This window comes from Stenella coeruleoalba, assembly GCF_951394435.1.
Source record: "Stenella coeruleoalba genome assembly, chromosome: 14".
In the NCBI taxonomy this organism is placed as follows: domain Eukaryota; kingdom Metazoa; phylum Chordata; class Mammalia; order Artiodactyla; family Delphinidae; genus Stenella; species Stenella coeruleoalba.
Window position 1 is genome coordinate 65,856,500 of NC_137160.1, and position 18,151 is coordinate 65,874,650.

An 18,151-nucleotide genomic window follows, 5' to 3' on the forward strand; every position below is an offset into this window, starting at 1 on the left:
GGAACGTCATTCAGTTCTTGTCTGGATGTTAAGACGAATGTGCCAACATAGAAGGTGAACCCATCCCATGTCGTTCTTCTCTGTCTCTCTCTCCGTGGTGCTAGGCTAGAGCCTCCATTCCCTGCCTTGGTACCAAAGTCTCGCTTGGTAACAGACTCAGCTGTCAGCAAGCTCCTGCTTTCAGCCTCCGAGTTCCCGGTTCCTGGATTTGATGAGCTGGATGGTGTGACAGCCCCGTGCCCCCGACCACAGAGCAGCCCCCCAGGACAGAAAGAGGTAAATTTAAAGTGCCTGTGGGGTCAGGTGGCGGTAGCACCACAGATGATGTGACAGGTACAGATGGGCCCCTGAGTCTCTTTGCTACCACCTTACCTTCAGCTGAGTACGGGAGGTTAGCAAGACACTAAAGGATACCTTGAATCTCTTCTTCCTCGTCGCCTTCCAGACCCTTTTCTCTTGATGACACATTTAACAGTGTTTAGAGAACCGAACCACAGAGCGAGAAGCTTCATGCATTCAGAGACGAGTGAACAATGGTGTGCTTCAGTTTTGCAGTATCTGCTATCTCCAACAGTTGCAAATTTTCATATTGATAATCTCAGTATCTGAACTGCATGTACAGTAACATAAAGGGGGTGGTTGCTGAAAACGCTGTTGTCAGGAGTGGGGGCGGCGGGGGGTGGGAGCTTTGTCATAAACTACTTCCTGAAGTCATCTGTACACTGAGGAAGCAATGCGATGGGTGTCAGGAAAGGGGACTTCATATATTTAGAATGTCTTACAACCTGACCATCTTTCTTCTTAAAAATAGACTGAGCCGGAGAAGAGGCCAAAGAAGGTCTCACAGATTCGCATCCGGAAAACCATTCCTAAGCCAGACCCTAACCTTACCCCCATGGGCCTTCCTCGACCCAAAAGGTGAGCGCCTTCTCTAACATGCATGTGTGCACTTTTTTGGAAGTTGGCAGAATATAATGACCTTTTGAATGATCATATACTCTGAGCTTTTGTTATACTTCTAGGAATTTATCCAAAAGAATTCATCAGTACTGTGGCCAGAGATTTGTGTGCAGGGATATTTGAACGCGTTCTCGATCACTTTTCCTGAGCTCTCTATGCCGGGTGCTGTCGCTCTGTGTACACAGTCCCAGTTCATCCTCCAAGGGTGCTGGAAGGTAGGCACAGCCGTCGTCCCCAGGTTTAGGTGACGGTGCCAAGGCTCAGTAGCTGAGAAATCTGTGTTAGGCCTGAGTGTCCCTCATGACAGAACAGGTAGTTCCTGTCTCTCACAGGTCTTACCCGACCCCACAGCCCAGGCTCACAACATTCTGTGCACAAAACTGGGAAGGGACCTACACATCATGAAGGAAAGATGTCTTTTTTTTTTTTTTTTCCCAAGAAAATGCTAGATCCATGTTATGGTCCATAGTATAGCCTTTAAAAATTTGGATTCTAAAGATTTTTATGACAGAGCTGATTGCTAATTCCTATAAAGTGAAGTGGAAAGAAAAAGATTACTAAATTATATATTGGTTGGGCGTGATTCCAAATTGTGTATTTGACATGATTCCAGTTTGGGGATGATGTATATTACACAGATACTATGAAGATATAAACATTTTTAAAAGATCTCCAGAGTTATGTTTTCTTGTGATGGATTTCACTCCTTAATTTCTCATCAGCAAATGGAAGCCTGTGTCCCTTGATTAACCCAAGGTAAGTTATTTCACCTTCCTGAGCTTCAAGGACTTACCTGTAGAATGTGAGTAAGAATTCCCAACACTTAAGATTGCTGTACAGTCCAGTTGAGGAAAAAATGTGCACTGTATCTATTTTATTGCTTCACACAACACAAATGTGATAGTTAACTGTTACTATGATTTACGTTCCACTTTTCCCACGTGGTTCTTATCTTAACGTGTTGTGTTTTTATACTATAGTTCTTTTATTGATCATCCTACCATGTCTTTTCAAGAGAAATTTTTAAAGTATTTCAGATGTCCTGGGTTGAATAGTACTTTTTACTAGAATGAAATAGGGTTCAGAATCATGGTATTCTCTCTTGAATTTTTGTGTAGATAGAAGTTCTGGAAAACCTTATTAATAAAGATAGGTAGTTGGGAGTGCAAAGAGTTTTAATAGAACAATGACATTCAATCCTTTCAACTTCTGTCAAGTAATATCAAAAAATCACAGAGTGATCTATCATCAAATCATATTTAATGATTTATCACCTAATCTTTTTTGAAAGCAAAGAATCAAACAGTGCTGACTCACTTGGGTTCTGTCACCCAGCCTTTGGAGGCCAGCAGTGGCTCAGTTTATGGGACGTGCACCGAGAGGATCTGACCAGTTTCAGATACCTAAGAATTCTATGTTACTTTCTCACTTAAGGGCACTTTATTTAATCCTATATAATGAAAGGGTTGAAAAATACAAGATCTTCAATAAATCTTTACCTAAGACATCTTGGTAAAATGCTTTTATTACTTCAAATACACTTTTGTATAGACACTTTGAAGGTGCCGATTTAGGGCATTAAATTTATGGAAAATTTTTGAAATACAGCTTACTTGGTGAAGGCAGTTTTTATTATTCAAGCCCATTGGCCAAATCATTCTTACTTCCTAACTTTTCTGCCTTCCAATTATAATATAGTCATCCCTCAGTATCCTCGGGGAATTGGTTCCAGGAGACCCCCCGATACCAAAATCCACAGATGCTCAAGTCTCTTACCTAAAATGACCTGGTACAATGAATACAGCCTCCCCTCCATGTCTGTGGGTATGAAACAGTAAATATGTTAATATTTACCTTCAAGAAAATCATACAGACCATTGAAAAATAAATTATGGTACACTTTTTGTAACGTAGATTTCTAAAAGCCGTAAGTCAAAATTAAAGTTATGTATAAGAATTTCCCATTTTTTGAATTTGTAATAAAGCAATGTAATTTATAGCTAAAATAATAAATTATGAAGTGAGTATGTTAGAAAGCATGATATTGCTTCAGTAAATGTGTATACATGCATGAATACTCATTATTAGACTTTTAGGAACAGTTAAGAATCATGTAAAAAATCAGAAATAAATCCATCAATTTATGTAAATCTCATGATTGCTTCAATATTTAATGTAGGAGAAAAGTGTATCACTGCAAACCAATTGGCATGGCAGCTCATAATTTTTGTTGTTAACAGGAAGTAGAAGTTATAATATTTTGTAAGATGAATGGTTGACTTAAATATTTCCTTATATGATTTGATTAATGTTCTTCTAAGTGATAACAGACTGTGCATGAGAGTTGAGAATAGTTTGAAAAGACATTGTGTACGGTTAAATACATGACCAAGCTATTTTTGGTGTTTGAAACTCTCTTTTTTTTTTTTTTTGCGGTACACGGGCCTCTCACTGCTGTGGCCTCTCTCCTGCTGCCGGAGCACAGGCTCCGGACGTGCGGGCTCAGCAGCCATGGCTCACAGGCCCAGCCGCTCTGTGGCATGTGGGATCCTCCTGGACCGGGGCACGAACCTGCGTCCCCTGCATCGGCAGGCGGACTCTCAACCACTGCACCACCAGGGAAGCCTGAAGCTCTCTTTCTTAAGTAGGCATTGTTTGATGATAGTCAGGAGGTGAGTGAGGCCAAGTCCCTCTGACAGCCCCATTCCACACCATATCTGAAATTAGGCTGAGTCCCCTCTTGCTAAAGCCGCTCTTCTCTTAGCGGAACCGTGTGTAAGGTGGGGAAAGACACGTCCAAAACACGTTTACGGTGATTTCATTAATATCTGAGGAGGGCCTAGTGAGATCAGTGATTTTATTCAGATACCAAAGTAGAATTCAGGGTGGATAGGGGCTGTTCTAAAAGAATTTGTGAGGGGACTTCCCTGGTGGTCCAGTGGTTAAGACTCTGCGCTTCCACTGCAGAGGGCATGAGTTTGATCCCTGATTGGGGAACTAAGATCCTGCATGCCGTGTGGCGTGGCCAAAAAAAAAAAAAAAAAGAATTTGTGGGAATGGAGACGTTTACATGAGTGTAAGGACACTTCTCAGGTGTGTCACGTGCAGGAGTTTAAAGATCAGGAGATTGATTACCCTAGAGCTGGTTTCAGTGTGTCTGTGGAAAGTCTTCTAGTACACTGGTGTGAGGACCCCTGGTCTAGCAAAACCTTAGGGCTTTTACCTTAGTATCATGTTATTAGTCTAGGTCCAGTCAGGAGATGGAAACCACACAGTATTTTAAACAGGGGAAGTTTAAAGTGTTAAAGTATAACAGGAGAGTAACTGTTAAGGTGTACCGGGAATTCTGAAGGGCATCCTAGGGCCAAGGGAGAAGGGGGCCCTCTCCCCAAGATTGGAGTCTGACTTTGTTGGAGAAGGTGTGGTTGCAGCCCATCGGATAGCCAGGTTGCTAATGCCAGAGCTGGGCGAGCAGGAAACAACAACAGTAGCCTTCCAGGGCTAGAGCTGAGGCTGGAGGGCAGGCACCCGGGGTATCAGGGTGCTGCTGCAGGTGCGTGGTCTGGGGCATGTGGCGTTTGCTCCAGGAGAGTCACAGGAAACAACCCTCAGGATGTTGGGGTCCCACTATGGGCTTCAGTCCCCGAATGCCCCATCTGTGGTGTAGTGGTCACCAGGTTAGTGCTGCAGGGGCATTGGGGAGGGCTCCACGCTCTGGCTATACAGCTGGGGCAACTGTCCCCATCCAGCCCCGCCCCAGACATCCCAGTACACGTGCACCCATGGTGGGCCATGTGGCAGCAGCAAGAAGAAAAGCTCCTTTGCTCCTCCAGTGTCCTCCAGTGCCTCCTTCTGCCGAAGCTCAGCACCAACTCACTGTGAAGAAGAAATGCATTAGGAGTCCAAGATGCCATTGTCACAGAGCAGGTACTGAGGGTGCATTCTGAGCTGAGAAGCAGTAATTAGATAACTGGTACATTCCAGTAAACAGTAAAAATTTAAACACATTCACTTGACCAAGAACTGTTCTTTTAGGAAGAGATATGAATAAATGGAAAGGAATGTATTTAACACAGTTATAGAAATAAAGAAGCAAGAATAGCCTGGAAAATTCAGAAAAGGAGTGAAATAAGAGTACTAGTCTTAAGAGATCTTAAAATATATTGTCGTCTCAGTAATTAAGACAGTATGATGCCAGAGCATAAATATACAAATTGGTAAAGCAAAGTCCATAATTAGATACAAATACATAGAGAAATTTAGTATGTGACAAAGGTGTCCCCTCCAATCAGTGGTGAAAAGATGGACTATTCAGTAAAATGCTACTGGGACAGCTGGATGGCCATTCTAGGAGTAATAAAGCTGGGGGACTTCCCTGGTGGTCCAGTGGGTAAGACTGTGCGCTTCCACTGCAGGTGACACAGGTTTGATCCCTGGTCCAGGAACTAGATCCTGCATGCCGCAACTAAGAGTCCATATGCCCCAACTAAGACCTGGCGCGACCAAAATTAATAAATAAATAAATATTAAAAAGAAGAAGAAAGCTGGATCTCTACCTTAGACCTTTCATCAGAATATCTTCCAAATAAAATCAGACTTAAATGTAAACAAATGAAGCCGTAAGAATAATTGAAGAAACTGTAGGAAATGGTTAAGTATAACACAAAATTCAGAGCCATAAAGTAAAAACCTGAAAAATATGTCATAAAAATCTATCACTTCTGCTGGGAAAAAAAGAAACCAACTATATAAAAAGTCAAAACACAAACTCTTAATTAACTAGATAGGAAGAATCCTCTCACAGTGTATATATATATCAGGTCATCACAATGTACACTTGAAATGTCTTACAGTTCTGTGTGTCAGTTACACCTCAGTAAAGCAGCATCTAAATGAAAAATTTTAAACAGCTTTATTGAGAAATAGTTCACATACTGTGTAATTCCGTGTGTTTTAGTATACTGGCAAAAAACGATACTAATCCCATACAGGATCAATAAAAAGAATTTAATACCTAACTTCAGAAAGAAGTTAAGTATGAAAACTTCAGACTTCCAAAGACAAAGAGATAACCTTAAAAGAAGCCAGGGAACCTTATAAATGTATACATCAAAATCTTCAAAATAATAGCAAATGGAATCCAGCAACGTATTAAAAAATGATTATACATGTGACCAAGTGGGATTTATGCCAGGAATGCAAGGTTAGTTGAACACAGGAAATTAATCAGTGGAGTATACCACATTAATAGAATAAAGGGGGGAAAGCACATGATTATCTCATTAGATGCAGAAAAGGCATTGGACAAAATCCAACACACTTTCATGATAAAAACACTCCATGAACTTCAGAATAAATAAGAGGGACTTCCCTGGTGGTCCAGTGGCTAAGACTCCAAGCTCCCAATGCAGGGGGCCTGGGTTCGATCCCTGGTCAGGGAACTAGATCCCACATGCTGGAACTAAGAGTTCGCATGCCCCAGCGAGGATCCCACACATAGCAGCGAAGATCCCACGTGCCGCAACTAAGACCTGGTGCAGCCAAATTAATATTTTTTAAAAAGGGAGAGAGAGAGAGAAGTAAGAACTTCCTCAAATGAATAAAGGGCATCTACCGGAAAACCCGAAGCAGAAATCCTACTGAATTGTAAAAGACTGAAAGATGTCCCCTAAGATCAGAAACAAGACAAGGATATTCAGTCTAGCCATTTCTATTTAACATTCTGCTAGAGGTTCTAGACAGGGCAATTAAGCAAGAAAATGAGATAGCACTCAGAAAGGAAGTAAAACTATCTTTTCAGTATCTTGTATATAGAAAACCCTAAAGAATCCACTATTAGAGCTAGTGAATGAATTCAGCAAGTTTGTAGGATATAAGATCAAGATACAAGAAAAAGAAAAATAATTGTATTTCTGTACATTAGCAATGAGCAATCTGAAAATGAAATTAAGAAAACAGTTCTGTAGCATCATTTACTGTAGAATCATTTACTGTAGCATCAAAAAAAAAAACCTAGGGATGAATTTAGCAAACGAAGTGTAAGGCTTGTTCAGTAAACACTACAAACTACCAACTACTGTTGAAAGAAATTAAAGATCTGAATAAATGGAAAGACATCCATTCATAGATTGGGCTACTTAATGCTGTCAAGAAGTTAGTACTACCCAAGGCAACCTACAGCTTACTGCAATCGTATTATAAAATGTCGACTACCTTTTTTTGCAGAAATTGACAAGCTGATCCTAAAAATCCTGAAAATACAAGTGGCCCAGAATAGGCAAAACAACCTTGAAAAAGAGGAACAAAGTGGAAGACTCACACTAACCCATTTCAAAACTTACTACATGCACAGTTAAAAATAATTGAGGGCTTCCCTGGTGGCGCAGCAGCTGAGAGTCCGCCTGCCGATTCAGGGGACACGGGTTCGTGCCCCGGTCCGGGAAGATCCTACATGCCACGGAGCGGCTAGGCCCGTGAGCCATTGCCGCTGAGCCTGCGCATCCGGAGCCTGTGCTCCGCAGCGGGAGAGGCCACAACAGTGAGAGGTCTGCGTACCGCAAAAACTAAAATATAAATAATAATAATAATTGAAATTGTTTTGTGTATTTTACCACAGTAAAAAAAAAAACAAAACACAAACTTAGTACAAAGCTTCAGTAATCAAAACAGTGTGGTGATGTGTAAGGATTGACATAAAACCAACGGAGGGGACTTCCCTGGTGGCGCAGTGGTTTAGAATCTGCCTACCAATGCAGGGGACACAGGTTCGAGCCCTGGTCCAGGAAGATCCCCCATGCCGCTGAGCAACTAAGCCCATGCACCACAACTACTAAGCCTTCACTCTAGAGCCCGAGAGCCACAACTGCTGAGCCCGCGTGCCACAACTACTGAAGCCCGCGTGCCACAACTACTGAAGCCCGCGTGCCACAACTACTGAAGCCCGCGTGCCTAGAGCCCATGCTCCACAACAAGAGAGGCCCACGCACTGCAACGAAGCCTGCGCGCAGCAACGAATACCCAACGCAGCCAAAAATAAACTAAATAAAATAAATTTATTTTTAAAAAATGGAATAGGGAATTCCCTGACGCTCCAGTGGTTAGGGTCTCCATGCTTTCACTGCCAAGGGCCCGGGTTCAATCCCTGTTTGGGAAACTAAGATCCCATAAGCCAAGCCATGTGGTGTAGCCAAAAAAATAAAAAGTAAACCAATGGAATGGAAGCGTTTGGTGGTTTCTTATAAAACTAATCATACTCATACCATACGATCCAGCAATCATTCTTGGTATTAACCAAATGAGTTGAAAACTTATATTCATATAAAAACCTGCACAGAAATATTTACAGCAGGTTAATTCATAATTGCTAGAATTTGCAAGCAACCAAGATGTCCTTCAGTAGGTGAATGGATACTAAATCATGGTACATCCAGACAATGGAATATTATTCAATGCTAAAAAGAAATGAGCTCTTAAGCCATGAAGAGGACATGGAGAAACCTTACTGAAATACTACTAAGTGAAAAGCCAGTCTGAATAAGCTACATACTGTATGATTCCAGCTATGTGACATTCTGGAAAAAGGCAAAACTATGGACACTGTCAATGAATCAATAGTTGCCATGGAATAGGGAGGAGGGAAGGAGGAATAGGCGAGTACAGTAATTTTTAGGGCAGTGAAAATGATTCTGAATGATACTGTAATAGTAGATACATGTCATCATACATTTCTCCAAACCCACAGAATGTGCAACACTAAGAGTGAACCCTAATGTAAACCATCGACTGTGGGTGATTATGATGTGTCATTGCAGGTTCATCAGTTGTGACAAATGTTCCACTCTGGTGCAGGCTGTTGATAATAGGGGTTGCTGTGCTTAGTAGGGGAGTTGCAGGGGCTTCCAGGCAGGGTGTTTATGAGAACTCTGTCCACTCAGTTTTGCTATGAACAAAAACTGCTCTAAATAAGTCTTTTTTGTTTTGTTTTGTTTTTTTATGATAACAGATAACCCACAGAATCAGAAAAAGTGTTTGCAAGTCATATATCTGATAGGGCTCTAGTATGCACAATATATAAAGACTTCTTACAACTCAACAACAAAGTGACAGCAATGCAATTTTTTAAAGTAGGCAAAGATTCTGAACAGGCATTTCTCCAAAGAAGATGCAGACGAATGGCCAAAAAATTTTGCTCAGCATCATTAGTCATTAGGGAACTGCAAATCAAAACCACAAGATGGCTCTCACCACTAGGATGGCAGTAATTTTTTTACAAATAAAAACAACAAAATAAGTGTTTGCATTGAGGATGGGTAGAAATTGGAACCTTCATACATTGCTTGTGGGAATCTAAAATAGTGTAGCCACTGTGGGAAATAGTTTGGCAGTTCCTCAGAATGTTAGAGTTACTATATCACTACTTCTAGGTATATGTCCAAGGGGAATTGAAAACATGTTCACACAGAATCTTGTACCTGAATGTTCATAGCAATATTCTTCATAACAGCTAAAAAGTAGAAACAATCCAAATGTCCATCAGTTGATGAATAGATTAAGAAAAGGTGGTCTATCCATAGAATGTTAAAATGAAATACTGAGACATGCTACACCATGAATGAACCGTGGAAACAGTGTGCTAAGTGAGAGAAGACCGACTCCAAAGAGCACATACTGTATGATTCCATTTGTATGAAGTGTCCAGAATAGGCAGAACCATAGGGGCAGAAAGTAGATACGTGGTTGCCAGGTGCTGGGGTAGGAGAGGGTGGGTGTGACTGCTCGTTGGTCCAGGGTTTCTTCTGTGGGTTGTGAAAATGTTCTGGAATTAGTGGTGATGAATCACATTATGCCTCTACGGAAATCCACTGAACCGTAACTTTAAAGGGTGAATTTTAGGGCCACCATCAACTGGCTGTGAGGAGAGCCTATAGGTGCTCCAGCACAGGATCGGGGGCGCTGCACCCACTGACCACCAGGCCCCGCCACATCTTTCCAGGAGCCAGATCTGCCACGGCATGAGCACAGCAATGTGCTTTGGGGGTCACAGTGGCATGGTCCTCACAGGAGACCCCTGGGACCAGGGCTTGACCCCCGAGCGAGCCCCTCAGAGCCTCAGTTTTGTCAATACTAGAATAGCACAGCCTTGCTTCAGAATTGTGTCAAGATGCTTCTTTACCAGGGGGAAATCAAGTCGTAAAAACAGATCAAGAGGCGGAGGGAGCAAGGAACCACCAGACAGAAGATGCTCGAGCGTAGACTCTTGCCAGAGCCACTCTGGGCAAAGTGGCATCTGCACAGGAAGTGTCTACTTTTGAGGACATTTACACATCCCACCACCTCCAGTGAGTGAAGCCCCTCTGAGGAAGGCAAAGCTTGTTGAGAGCCTAGGAATCCCAGAAGCTGAACTTGGCGCTTCAGCAGTCACCTCAGCTCAGAAACTGGACATGGGTGCACACTACCCTGATTTGCTCGTCAGAATGACTGTCAGAAGCCTAATCTTTCACTTTCCAACTACCCATCCGACATCCTTAATCTAACGTAGCTATTGCTGTTGTTAAGAAGCAAAGTAACAGTTGTTTGTTGGAAATCCCTGTGAAAAATCGTATCCATGCTATTATTTATGTATTTTTTCCACAAGTATGTTCTTTGCTGAATTGGAATTGAACCAAACTGAACCTCAATTAAGATTTTCAAAAAGCCGGGAAGAAACTAAAGCACAATGCTGAAAAGTTTATTGCTGTGCTGTTCAGTCACTCCTTAACTTATCTGAAAAAGGTTTAAAGCACAGAAACTTTATAATAATTTGCTCTTTTGTAATAAAGGTATTGTGCTGTCTGAAAATAAGTTTCTACTAAGAGTGGTGGCCTGAAGGTTGAAGCTATTATCTTCTACATAGTACCAAAAACTAAGAGTGAACAAACAGATTGAGCACACTCATAAAAATAAATAATAGGGTGGCTTCCCTGGTGGCGCAGTGGTTGAGAGTCCGCCTGCCGATGCAGGGGACACGGGTTCGTGCCCCGGTCCGGGAAGATCCCACATGCCGCAGAGCAGCTAGGCCCGTGAGCCATGGCCGCTGAGCCTGCGCGGCCGGAGCCTGTGCTCCGTAACGGGAGAGGCCACAACAGTGAGAGGCCTGTGCACTGCAAAATAAATAAATAAATGAATGAATGAATAAATTGGTGAATTTTATGATATGTGAACCAGGGCTCCTTGAAGACTGGCTACAGGTCTAGGGCAGGAAATGCATGAGTATAGACTGTCTTGTGCCAGAAAGTGATGAGCTCTCAAGAGGCGACTGGGGTCATGTTGGAGAGACACAGGAACCAGTTTGAAGAGACTCTCAACTGCCACAGATAAGACTGTCTGAGCATCAAAAGGAATAATAACTGCAGTAGATTGAAGCACATGAGATATGTTTCAGTCCAATAGTTCATAATGAATGAGTTCACAACTCTGGCTGTATTTGGATGATAATAGGGAAACAATTCATTGTTTTGTAAACTGGTAAATAAAGGGAAAGAACCAAGCATACAACCCACTTTTCCTGTGCAAACGGTACGTCAGGGTTACCAAAGCATGGATGAGCATGAAGTTTTCTTTAGATGGAAGAATTCTCCCAGAAGAATGATAGACTGTCACCATGTACAATCCTAAAGAACTAATAAATATATTCAATGTTTATCAGTGGCTGGCTGCTGACACACAAAAAGGGTGACAGCTGGGTATCATGTCCCTCGTGATGGACACCTAGAAGTCTATCAGAAAACCCAGAACACCTAAATCTGATCATACCTCTCTATTTAATTACCAGTCCATAGGAAATACCTGTAGTATTGTCCATATGTTTGGGTCAGAGGCGCATGTTAAATGACATCAGTGGGATGTAATCAAGAAAATCTAGACTGGGGAAGCCACAGACTAAATGACCTGATTTCTTACACAAAAATTTACAAAATAAAAAGGCAAAATAGGACACTACTAACATAAATTGGGACAGTATTGATCAGACTTAGAGGTTCCAGGGACTTCGTGTTGTTTGAGAGAAGGGTTTATAAGTTAAATATGCTCATTAAAATTTTTGCCAACCACTAAAAGAACAGAATATGTATAAATTTCGAGCCAGGAGAGGAAAATATAAAAAGAGCAGTCAATTAAGCAGAAGAAACATTGAAAAAGTAGGACCAGAAGAAGCTGTAAACTAAGATAATAGGTACAAATCCAGTTATATCCCTCCAAGTAAGTATAACTGGACCAAATCTCACAAAGTTGAAGATTGATGCCCTGGAAAAGAAGATCCCGTACTCATTGTTCTCATGAGACACATCTAGGACTCGTCTTTTACTCTTGGAAAGTAAAAGAATGGAAAACATAGAGTTGGGAAACCAATCTTGTCTCTCTTACGAGATCATGAAGAATTTATTTTTTTCTCTTTTCAGGTTAAAGAAAAAGGAGTTTAGTTTAGAAGAAATATATACCAACAAGAATTATAAATCTCCTCCTGCAAACAGGTAAGTACCTATGAGCAGGAAATAATAGATTGGGGGGCTTCCGAAATGATCGATGTAAATCTCCAATCCTTGTGCTTTGGAAGGGGTTTTATGTTCAGTTCTTCCAATACCGGCGTCTTGAAAATAACTAGAATTGGTATTTTTAGTTCCCAGCACTTGAATTGGGGTCAGTGGTAGGATGGGAAAGAGATGTGTGTCAGGTTAGGTAGTCTCCTTTTCGTTTGTACTTGGTTTTTAGCAAATATGCCGGCTGTCTTCAGGACCAATAAGCACTGATCTTCAGATATGACTCCAAACCCAAGTACAGAAGGCATTTCACTTGGCTACCTTTGCATCTAAATCAGTTCAAGTCATTGAACATTTATTAAATTCCTGTAGCGTCCAGGATGTAGCAGGAGAGTTTTATCCTAGAGATAAAACTCTGAGACATTGATATAAGACTATTCATTACAGCATTGCTAAATAATAGGAAAGGATTGGAAACAACTTAAAATATCCATTAATAGGGTTCTCATTAAATTATAGTCCATCCTTGTAATGGGATACACTGCATAGCCATTTAAAAGAATGAATCAGATACCTGTGTACCCAGCTGGGGCAATCTTAAACGTTATTGATAGGTCAGAGTGGCACAATGCATAGGCCAGTGCATGTAGTTTGCTGCCATTTGAGTAAAGAAGAAACCATAGATGCTGTGGGTCAGCAAACTACAGGCCGGGTCCAACCAGCAACCCGTTTTCTTTCTTTCTTTTTTTCCAGCCCTGTGAGCTAAGAATGGTTTTTATTCTTTTAAAGGGTTGTTTAAAAAACAAAAAAGAATATATAGCAGAGACTTGTGTGCCTCGTTAATTTTAAGATGTTTACTACCTGGCCCTTTACCCAAAAGGGCTGACCTCTGATGATACATGCTTACCTATGCACATCTGTACGTTGAGTGACTTTGGGAGGATACACAAAACACTGTTGCTGCTGTTGCCGGGGTGGGGAGTGGGGGGGGTTCTTCTTACTTTTATTCTTTACCCTCCTGTCCAGTTTAAATTTCTTCACTATGTTGCTTGTACTACATATTCATAGATATATGTGTTTTGTCATCAAAAAATAGCTGCAGACCAGAGGAAAGAGCTGTCAGGAGCAGTTAGCCTTTAGCGCCCATTGACTGGGAGGGTTGGTGGCCCCCAGGGTGAGCATGTTGGTGATTCTGTTTTGTGCTCCACCCTTAGGTGTTTAGAGACCATCTTTGAGGAACCTAAGGAACGGAATGGTACGCTCATCTCAATCAGCCAACAGAAGAGGAAGCGAGTTCTGGAGTTTCAGGATTTCACAGTCCCACGAAAGAGGAGGGCTCGCGGTAAGGTCAAGGTGGCAGGCAGCTTTACCCGGGCCCAGAAGGCGGCGCTGCAGAGTCAAGAGCTGGATGCTCTGTTGATACAGAAACTGATGGAACTGGAGACCTTCTTTGCCAAGGAAGAGGAGGAGCAGGAGCGGTCATCCGGTTGTTGAGAAGCGATTCAGGTGGGGGGGGGGTCTCAACTTTAGACTTTCCCGGCCTCCTTGGAAGCGGTTGCCTAATTTTGCCCTACTGCCCAAACCACTCAAAATGCAGACTATGGATTTTTACCTATTTCAAGGTGCAGCCTTTTTAGGAACTGGTGAAAGAGGGTCCTCTAACTTGTACTGCTGAGTATAGAACCTCAGGAACGCTCCCTTTCTCCTGGAAATGGTCCTGAATGATGTCGGCCTCCTCCCCACACTCTCTGCCATCCATGGAGGAGGACACCACATACCTTCAGTAACACTAGGTTTCCAAGGACTCACAGCATTTGCACGTCCATGTGAAAGTTCCGCGTTGTTTACGGTGGTGCTAGACCAAGGTTATTTAGACATGTGGCCTAGGGAGGGGGACCTGGCGTCCTGTCCCATGTCTCACCGGCTCATTTCAGTAGTTGAGGAAAGATGAGCTGCTGTGTTTTCTAATCCTTTGAGCCCATCTGTCCAGAACCAGGTTGTGTGTGTGTGAGTGAGTGTGAGTGTGTGTGTGTGTCTGTGTGTGTGTGTGTGGCTTTTCCCCATCATTTTCTCCCCTCTGTGACTGTGGGTCACTAGTGCCAGAGGAGCCCGTCCAGGCCCCATTCGAAGTAAGTTGCACTTTTTAATGTGGTAGTGTTGATTATTTTCATTTGTTTTATTTCCCTTTTTTTTGTTTTAATTATTGCTGCATGTTTGGAGCCTTTAAATGTGATTTTAAAGCAGTTTTTTAAGACATCAAGGAGAAAGACAGTACACGTCTTCAGAACACATGACAGGCATTTGACCTGGTTTGTCGGTGCGTGGTGTGGGGCGACCGAGAGCCGTTTTCCCGTTGACGTGTTCAGGCAGCCCCTTCCCCGCCTCCAGCTCCTAGTGCGACTCATTTCTCATCTGGGTTCTCATTCTTGCTTAAGTAGTTGTATTTATTTTAATGACGGACGTAAGAGCAGGTCTCTCCCCCAGTCATTTAAAAAGTTGGAAGCTTGGGTGTGGTCTTAGTGGGTTTCATCTGAAGTGGTGGTCCATGACAGAGGCATCCACGATGGCTCAGGTGGTGATTAAGCCAACCCAGAGCGTTTGCAGCTGCCAGAGCAGCCCGCTCCATAGTGGGGAGGAGGACAGTCTGGGGTCACGAAGTTCCATGGCCAGCCCTCTTGGAGGGCAGCTCACTGTACTTTGGGCTCCTGCGTCAGACCTACTGTAAGTTTGGTAGAATGCCAGACAAAGGTCTCTGGGTTTCTCCGTTTCTGCCTGCAGCAGTCTGTGGGCAGAGGACCAGAAGCGTGCTGTGTGAGGCCACAAGCCCGGAAGTTTCATTCCTTTCCCACTTAAGGCCTATGTGCCCTTGCCTTGCTTCCCCTCTTCCCCTTCCCTTGTGTTTTATCTTTTCTCTCTCTTTCTCTCTCTCTCTCAAAACAAGAGTGCAGAGAATTAACATTCCTTGGCTGGTGAGTGGGATGCTAAGCCCAGCCTCAGGACATTGGTCACCTCTCCCATCCTCCCAGGAGCCACTGCCGTGGAGCAGCGCCAATGGGAACTGTCAAAGCTCCAGAGACATTTTCGAGTCAGTCTGTGAGAGGAGTGAGTGGTGCCGTCCTGGATCATGTCTCCTGGGTCCCTTTGGTTTCCCTGTCTGTCAGGGGATGGGAGGATGGGGTGGGGGTGGGGGTTTCTATGTGCCTTTCCTTTGCAGGTTGACAGTCTGTGCCACACTGGAGCAGAAAAACTGACAGTGCGAGAAAAACGAAGTGCCACGTCTGTCTTGTAGGTCCAATGCCTCAGACAGAGCATTTAGTAAGTGAAATACACACCTGGTGATCCATGGAGGCTTCTAAGGCCACAGCCACGTAGCATTAGAGGGGAGCCTGGCTTCCGCACCAGCTCTGAACAGTGCAAACCAGATGCTGCCATCGTGCATTCGCTTTGCCCAGACTGTGTAGACACGACCTGTGTTTCCCCTCAGTACCTCTCCCTTCCTGGGACAGGGTCCTTAGACACAAATGCTTCTCTCTGTCTTTTTGCTTAAGGGAGTGAGATGAATTTGTGCCCTTGTACAAACGTTTTTAGGAATCTCCTGCTGCACAGCTTGCAAACTCCCAGCAAATCTACAGAGCCCTGTTTGCCAGCTCCATTGCCAGTGTAGATGGGTCTGCAACGTGGCAAGCGTGGCAGACTGAAGTTGACGTGGGTGCAGCTGTGGCATCACCAACATTACGGAGATACAATTTCAAGTTTGCCCGTTGCAGGAGTGGCACTTGTCAGGGCCAGGAGCAATGATTTGGAACATTGGCGTTTGGAATGGGGGCTTGGGGGAAGTGGAGACCTGGGTTCCTTCCTTGTCCTGGGAACATAGGAAAAAGCTCCGCTGAGGCCAACCCTCTCCTTGTAATTCTTGGCGTGCATCTGGCCGAGGCCCTTCCTCATTCCAAAGTTAAGAAGGGGCCCCCACTGCAAACCTGAAATTGCGTACCTGAAGTTGCCACATCGTGTTCTAGCCGTGCTCAGCCATACCTGTCTTAACATCCATTTTTACCATTGGCCTAGCCAGCTGCAGTGCTGTCTGTGGTCCTCGGAGCCAGCCACCTGCCCATAGCTACAGGAGGCTGGTTCTGGGGTGGGACTTGGTACAGTTTCTGAGTATGGGGACTTACCACCCAAAGACACTTAGTGTTTTTAATATGGGAAAGAGAGGAGAAATCTCAGGTCCAATCAGGGTTCTGCACGTCAGCTTTTCACTGAAACTTTCAACTATAGTGTTTTCCATCTGTCAGTTTATAGCTATATTTGCCCCCCCACCTTCCCCCTCCTCTTTTCTTTTGGTTTCATTTCTCTATTAATTTAAATGTACCTCATCACCTGTTCAAGCAGATTATGTCCACTTTTTTTTACTGACCTTATTCTAAGAGCTACAGCTGAGGGAGGTACAGTGGAGAGACATACAGCGTTTGCCTTACTCGGAGCCTGAAGAGCTCAGAAACTCATGCTGTGAATCCTGAAACAGCGCTCCTCCAAGAGCTGTGAAAAACATGACGCTTTGTCACAACTTTGCCTGAAAGGGTCTTTGTGCGAGTGCCAGAGCCAACCTGAGGTAGATTCCAGATCCCACCCTCTGGGCATGATCCTACCCCTGTGGCTGGTTCCCTGTCTGCCAGGCTAAGGGCTGCACAGAGTGCAGGACTGGGGCTGCCGGTCCAAGGCTTGGTGCGGCCTGATGGAATGCAGAGCCAGTGCTCCGTCTCCAGGCTGGGATTTCATCTCATAATCAATGTACATCAAGATCCGCGAAAGACGAACTTTTAGACGGTGGTACTTTTCTCCCATTCCCTGGGGGCAGAGTATGCAGTTGGTGCTTTCTTTAATTCCCTTGTGTTTTGTTTCTGTAAGCTTCCCTCACCCCGGTATCATGGAAAGGACCTCTGAAACACCACATCATGGGTGGCTGTATCCAAAGTCTTTAAGTAGTTGGCCAGAGGTGCGGAGTATCCTTTCCTGGATTCATGCGAGGGAAGGGCTCCTTGCCACGACTGAACTTCCTGTATAAAAAGCTGGCCGGGAAGAAGGCTTGATTTACTGAAATCAAAGTTTAGTACTATTATCTAGCCACAAATTGATCAGCAAAGGCTATTTATTTTTATTGTGAAGTGAGGGCCCCCACATAGCCTGCCATCTAGCACAGCACTCTCTCAGATTGGATGTTTGTTCATTGTGTGTCTCCACGAGCCCCTCTCTGGTGCTGAATCGGATTTTAATTCTTGGCAAGAGGCCTCAGCATCATTTCCTTGGGCTGGTCTAGGCCAGTAAATAGCTGCCTGAAGTGTTTGTATATTATCATGGTCAATAGTTCAGTGAAATTTGTACATTTTTGGTAACATTGGCATACATGATGCCCCTGCAGTTCCTTTTCTGTTTGGTAGTTTGTGACTCTAAAATTCCCACTGTTATGTGTGTTAATTTATGAAAATAAAAAGGAATTTTTTTTGGAAAACCTTTCAAATAACTCTCAAGGCTGTTACTTTATTCTTATGGCTTCATAATAAGTTAAAATTCTACCTGTAATATCATGAGGTTGCTGTTGTTGGTTTTTAATAAAACATTCCAAAGTTACATATATAATCCCACAAGCATTTTCTCTTCCAAAGTGGTCACCATTTTCTGAG

The 18,151-nt window shown here is 43.4% G+C and overlaps 1 protein-coding gene across 9 annotated transcripts in view; it reads left to right on the top strand.

The window, feature by feature from the left end:
- The window catches only part of PRR14L (proline rich 14 like), a 58,687-nt gene extending 40,736 nt beyond the window's left edge, over positions 1 to 17,951 (top strand). For all 9 annotated transcript variants that reach the window (XM_079942582.1, XM_079942580.1, XM_079942583.1 and 6 more), the window contains 4 exons: positions 105 to 276; positions 812 to 918; positions 12,396 to 12,467; positions 13,688 to 17,951. In XM_079942582.1, the coding sequence (XP_079798708.1) occupies positions 105 to 276; positions 812 to 918; positions 12,396 to 12,467; positions 13,688 to 13,967 (631 nt within the window). In that variant the 3' untranslated portion in view covers positions 13,968 to 17,951. The remainder of the gene's footprint in view (positions 1 to 104; positions 277 to 811; positions 919 to 12,395; positions 12,468 to 13,687) is intronic.
- The last annotated feature ends 200 nt before the right edge of the window (positions 17,952 to 18,151 follow it).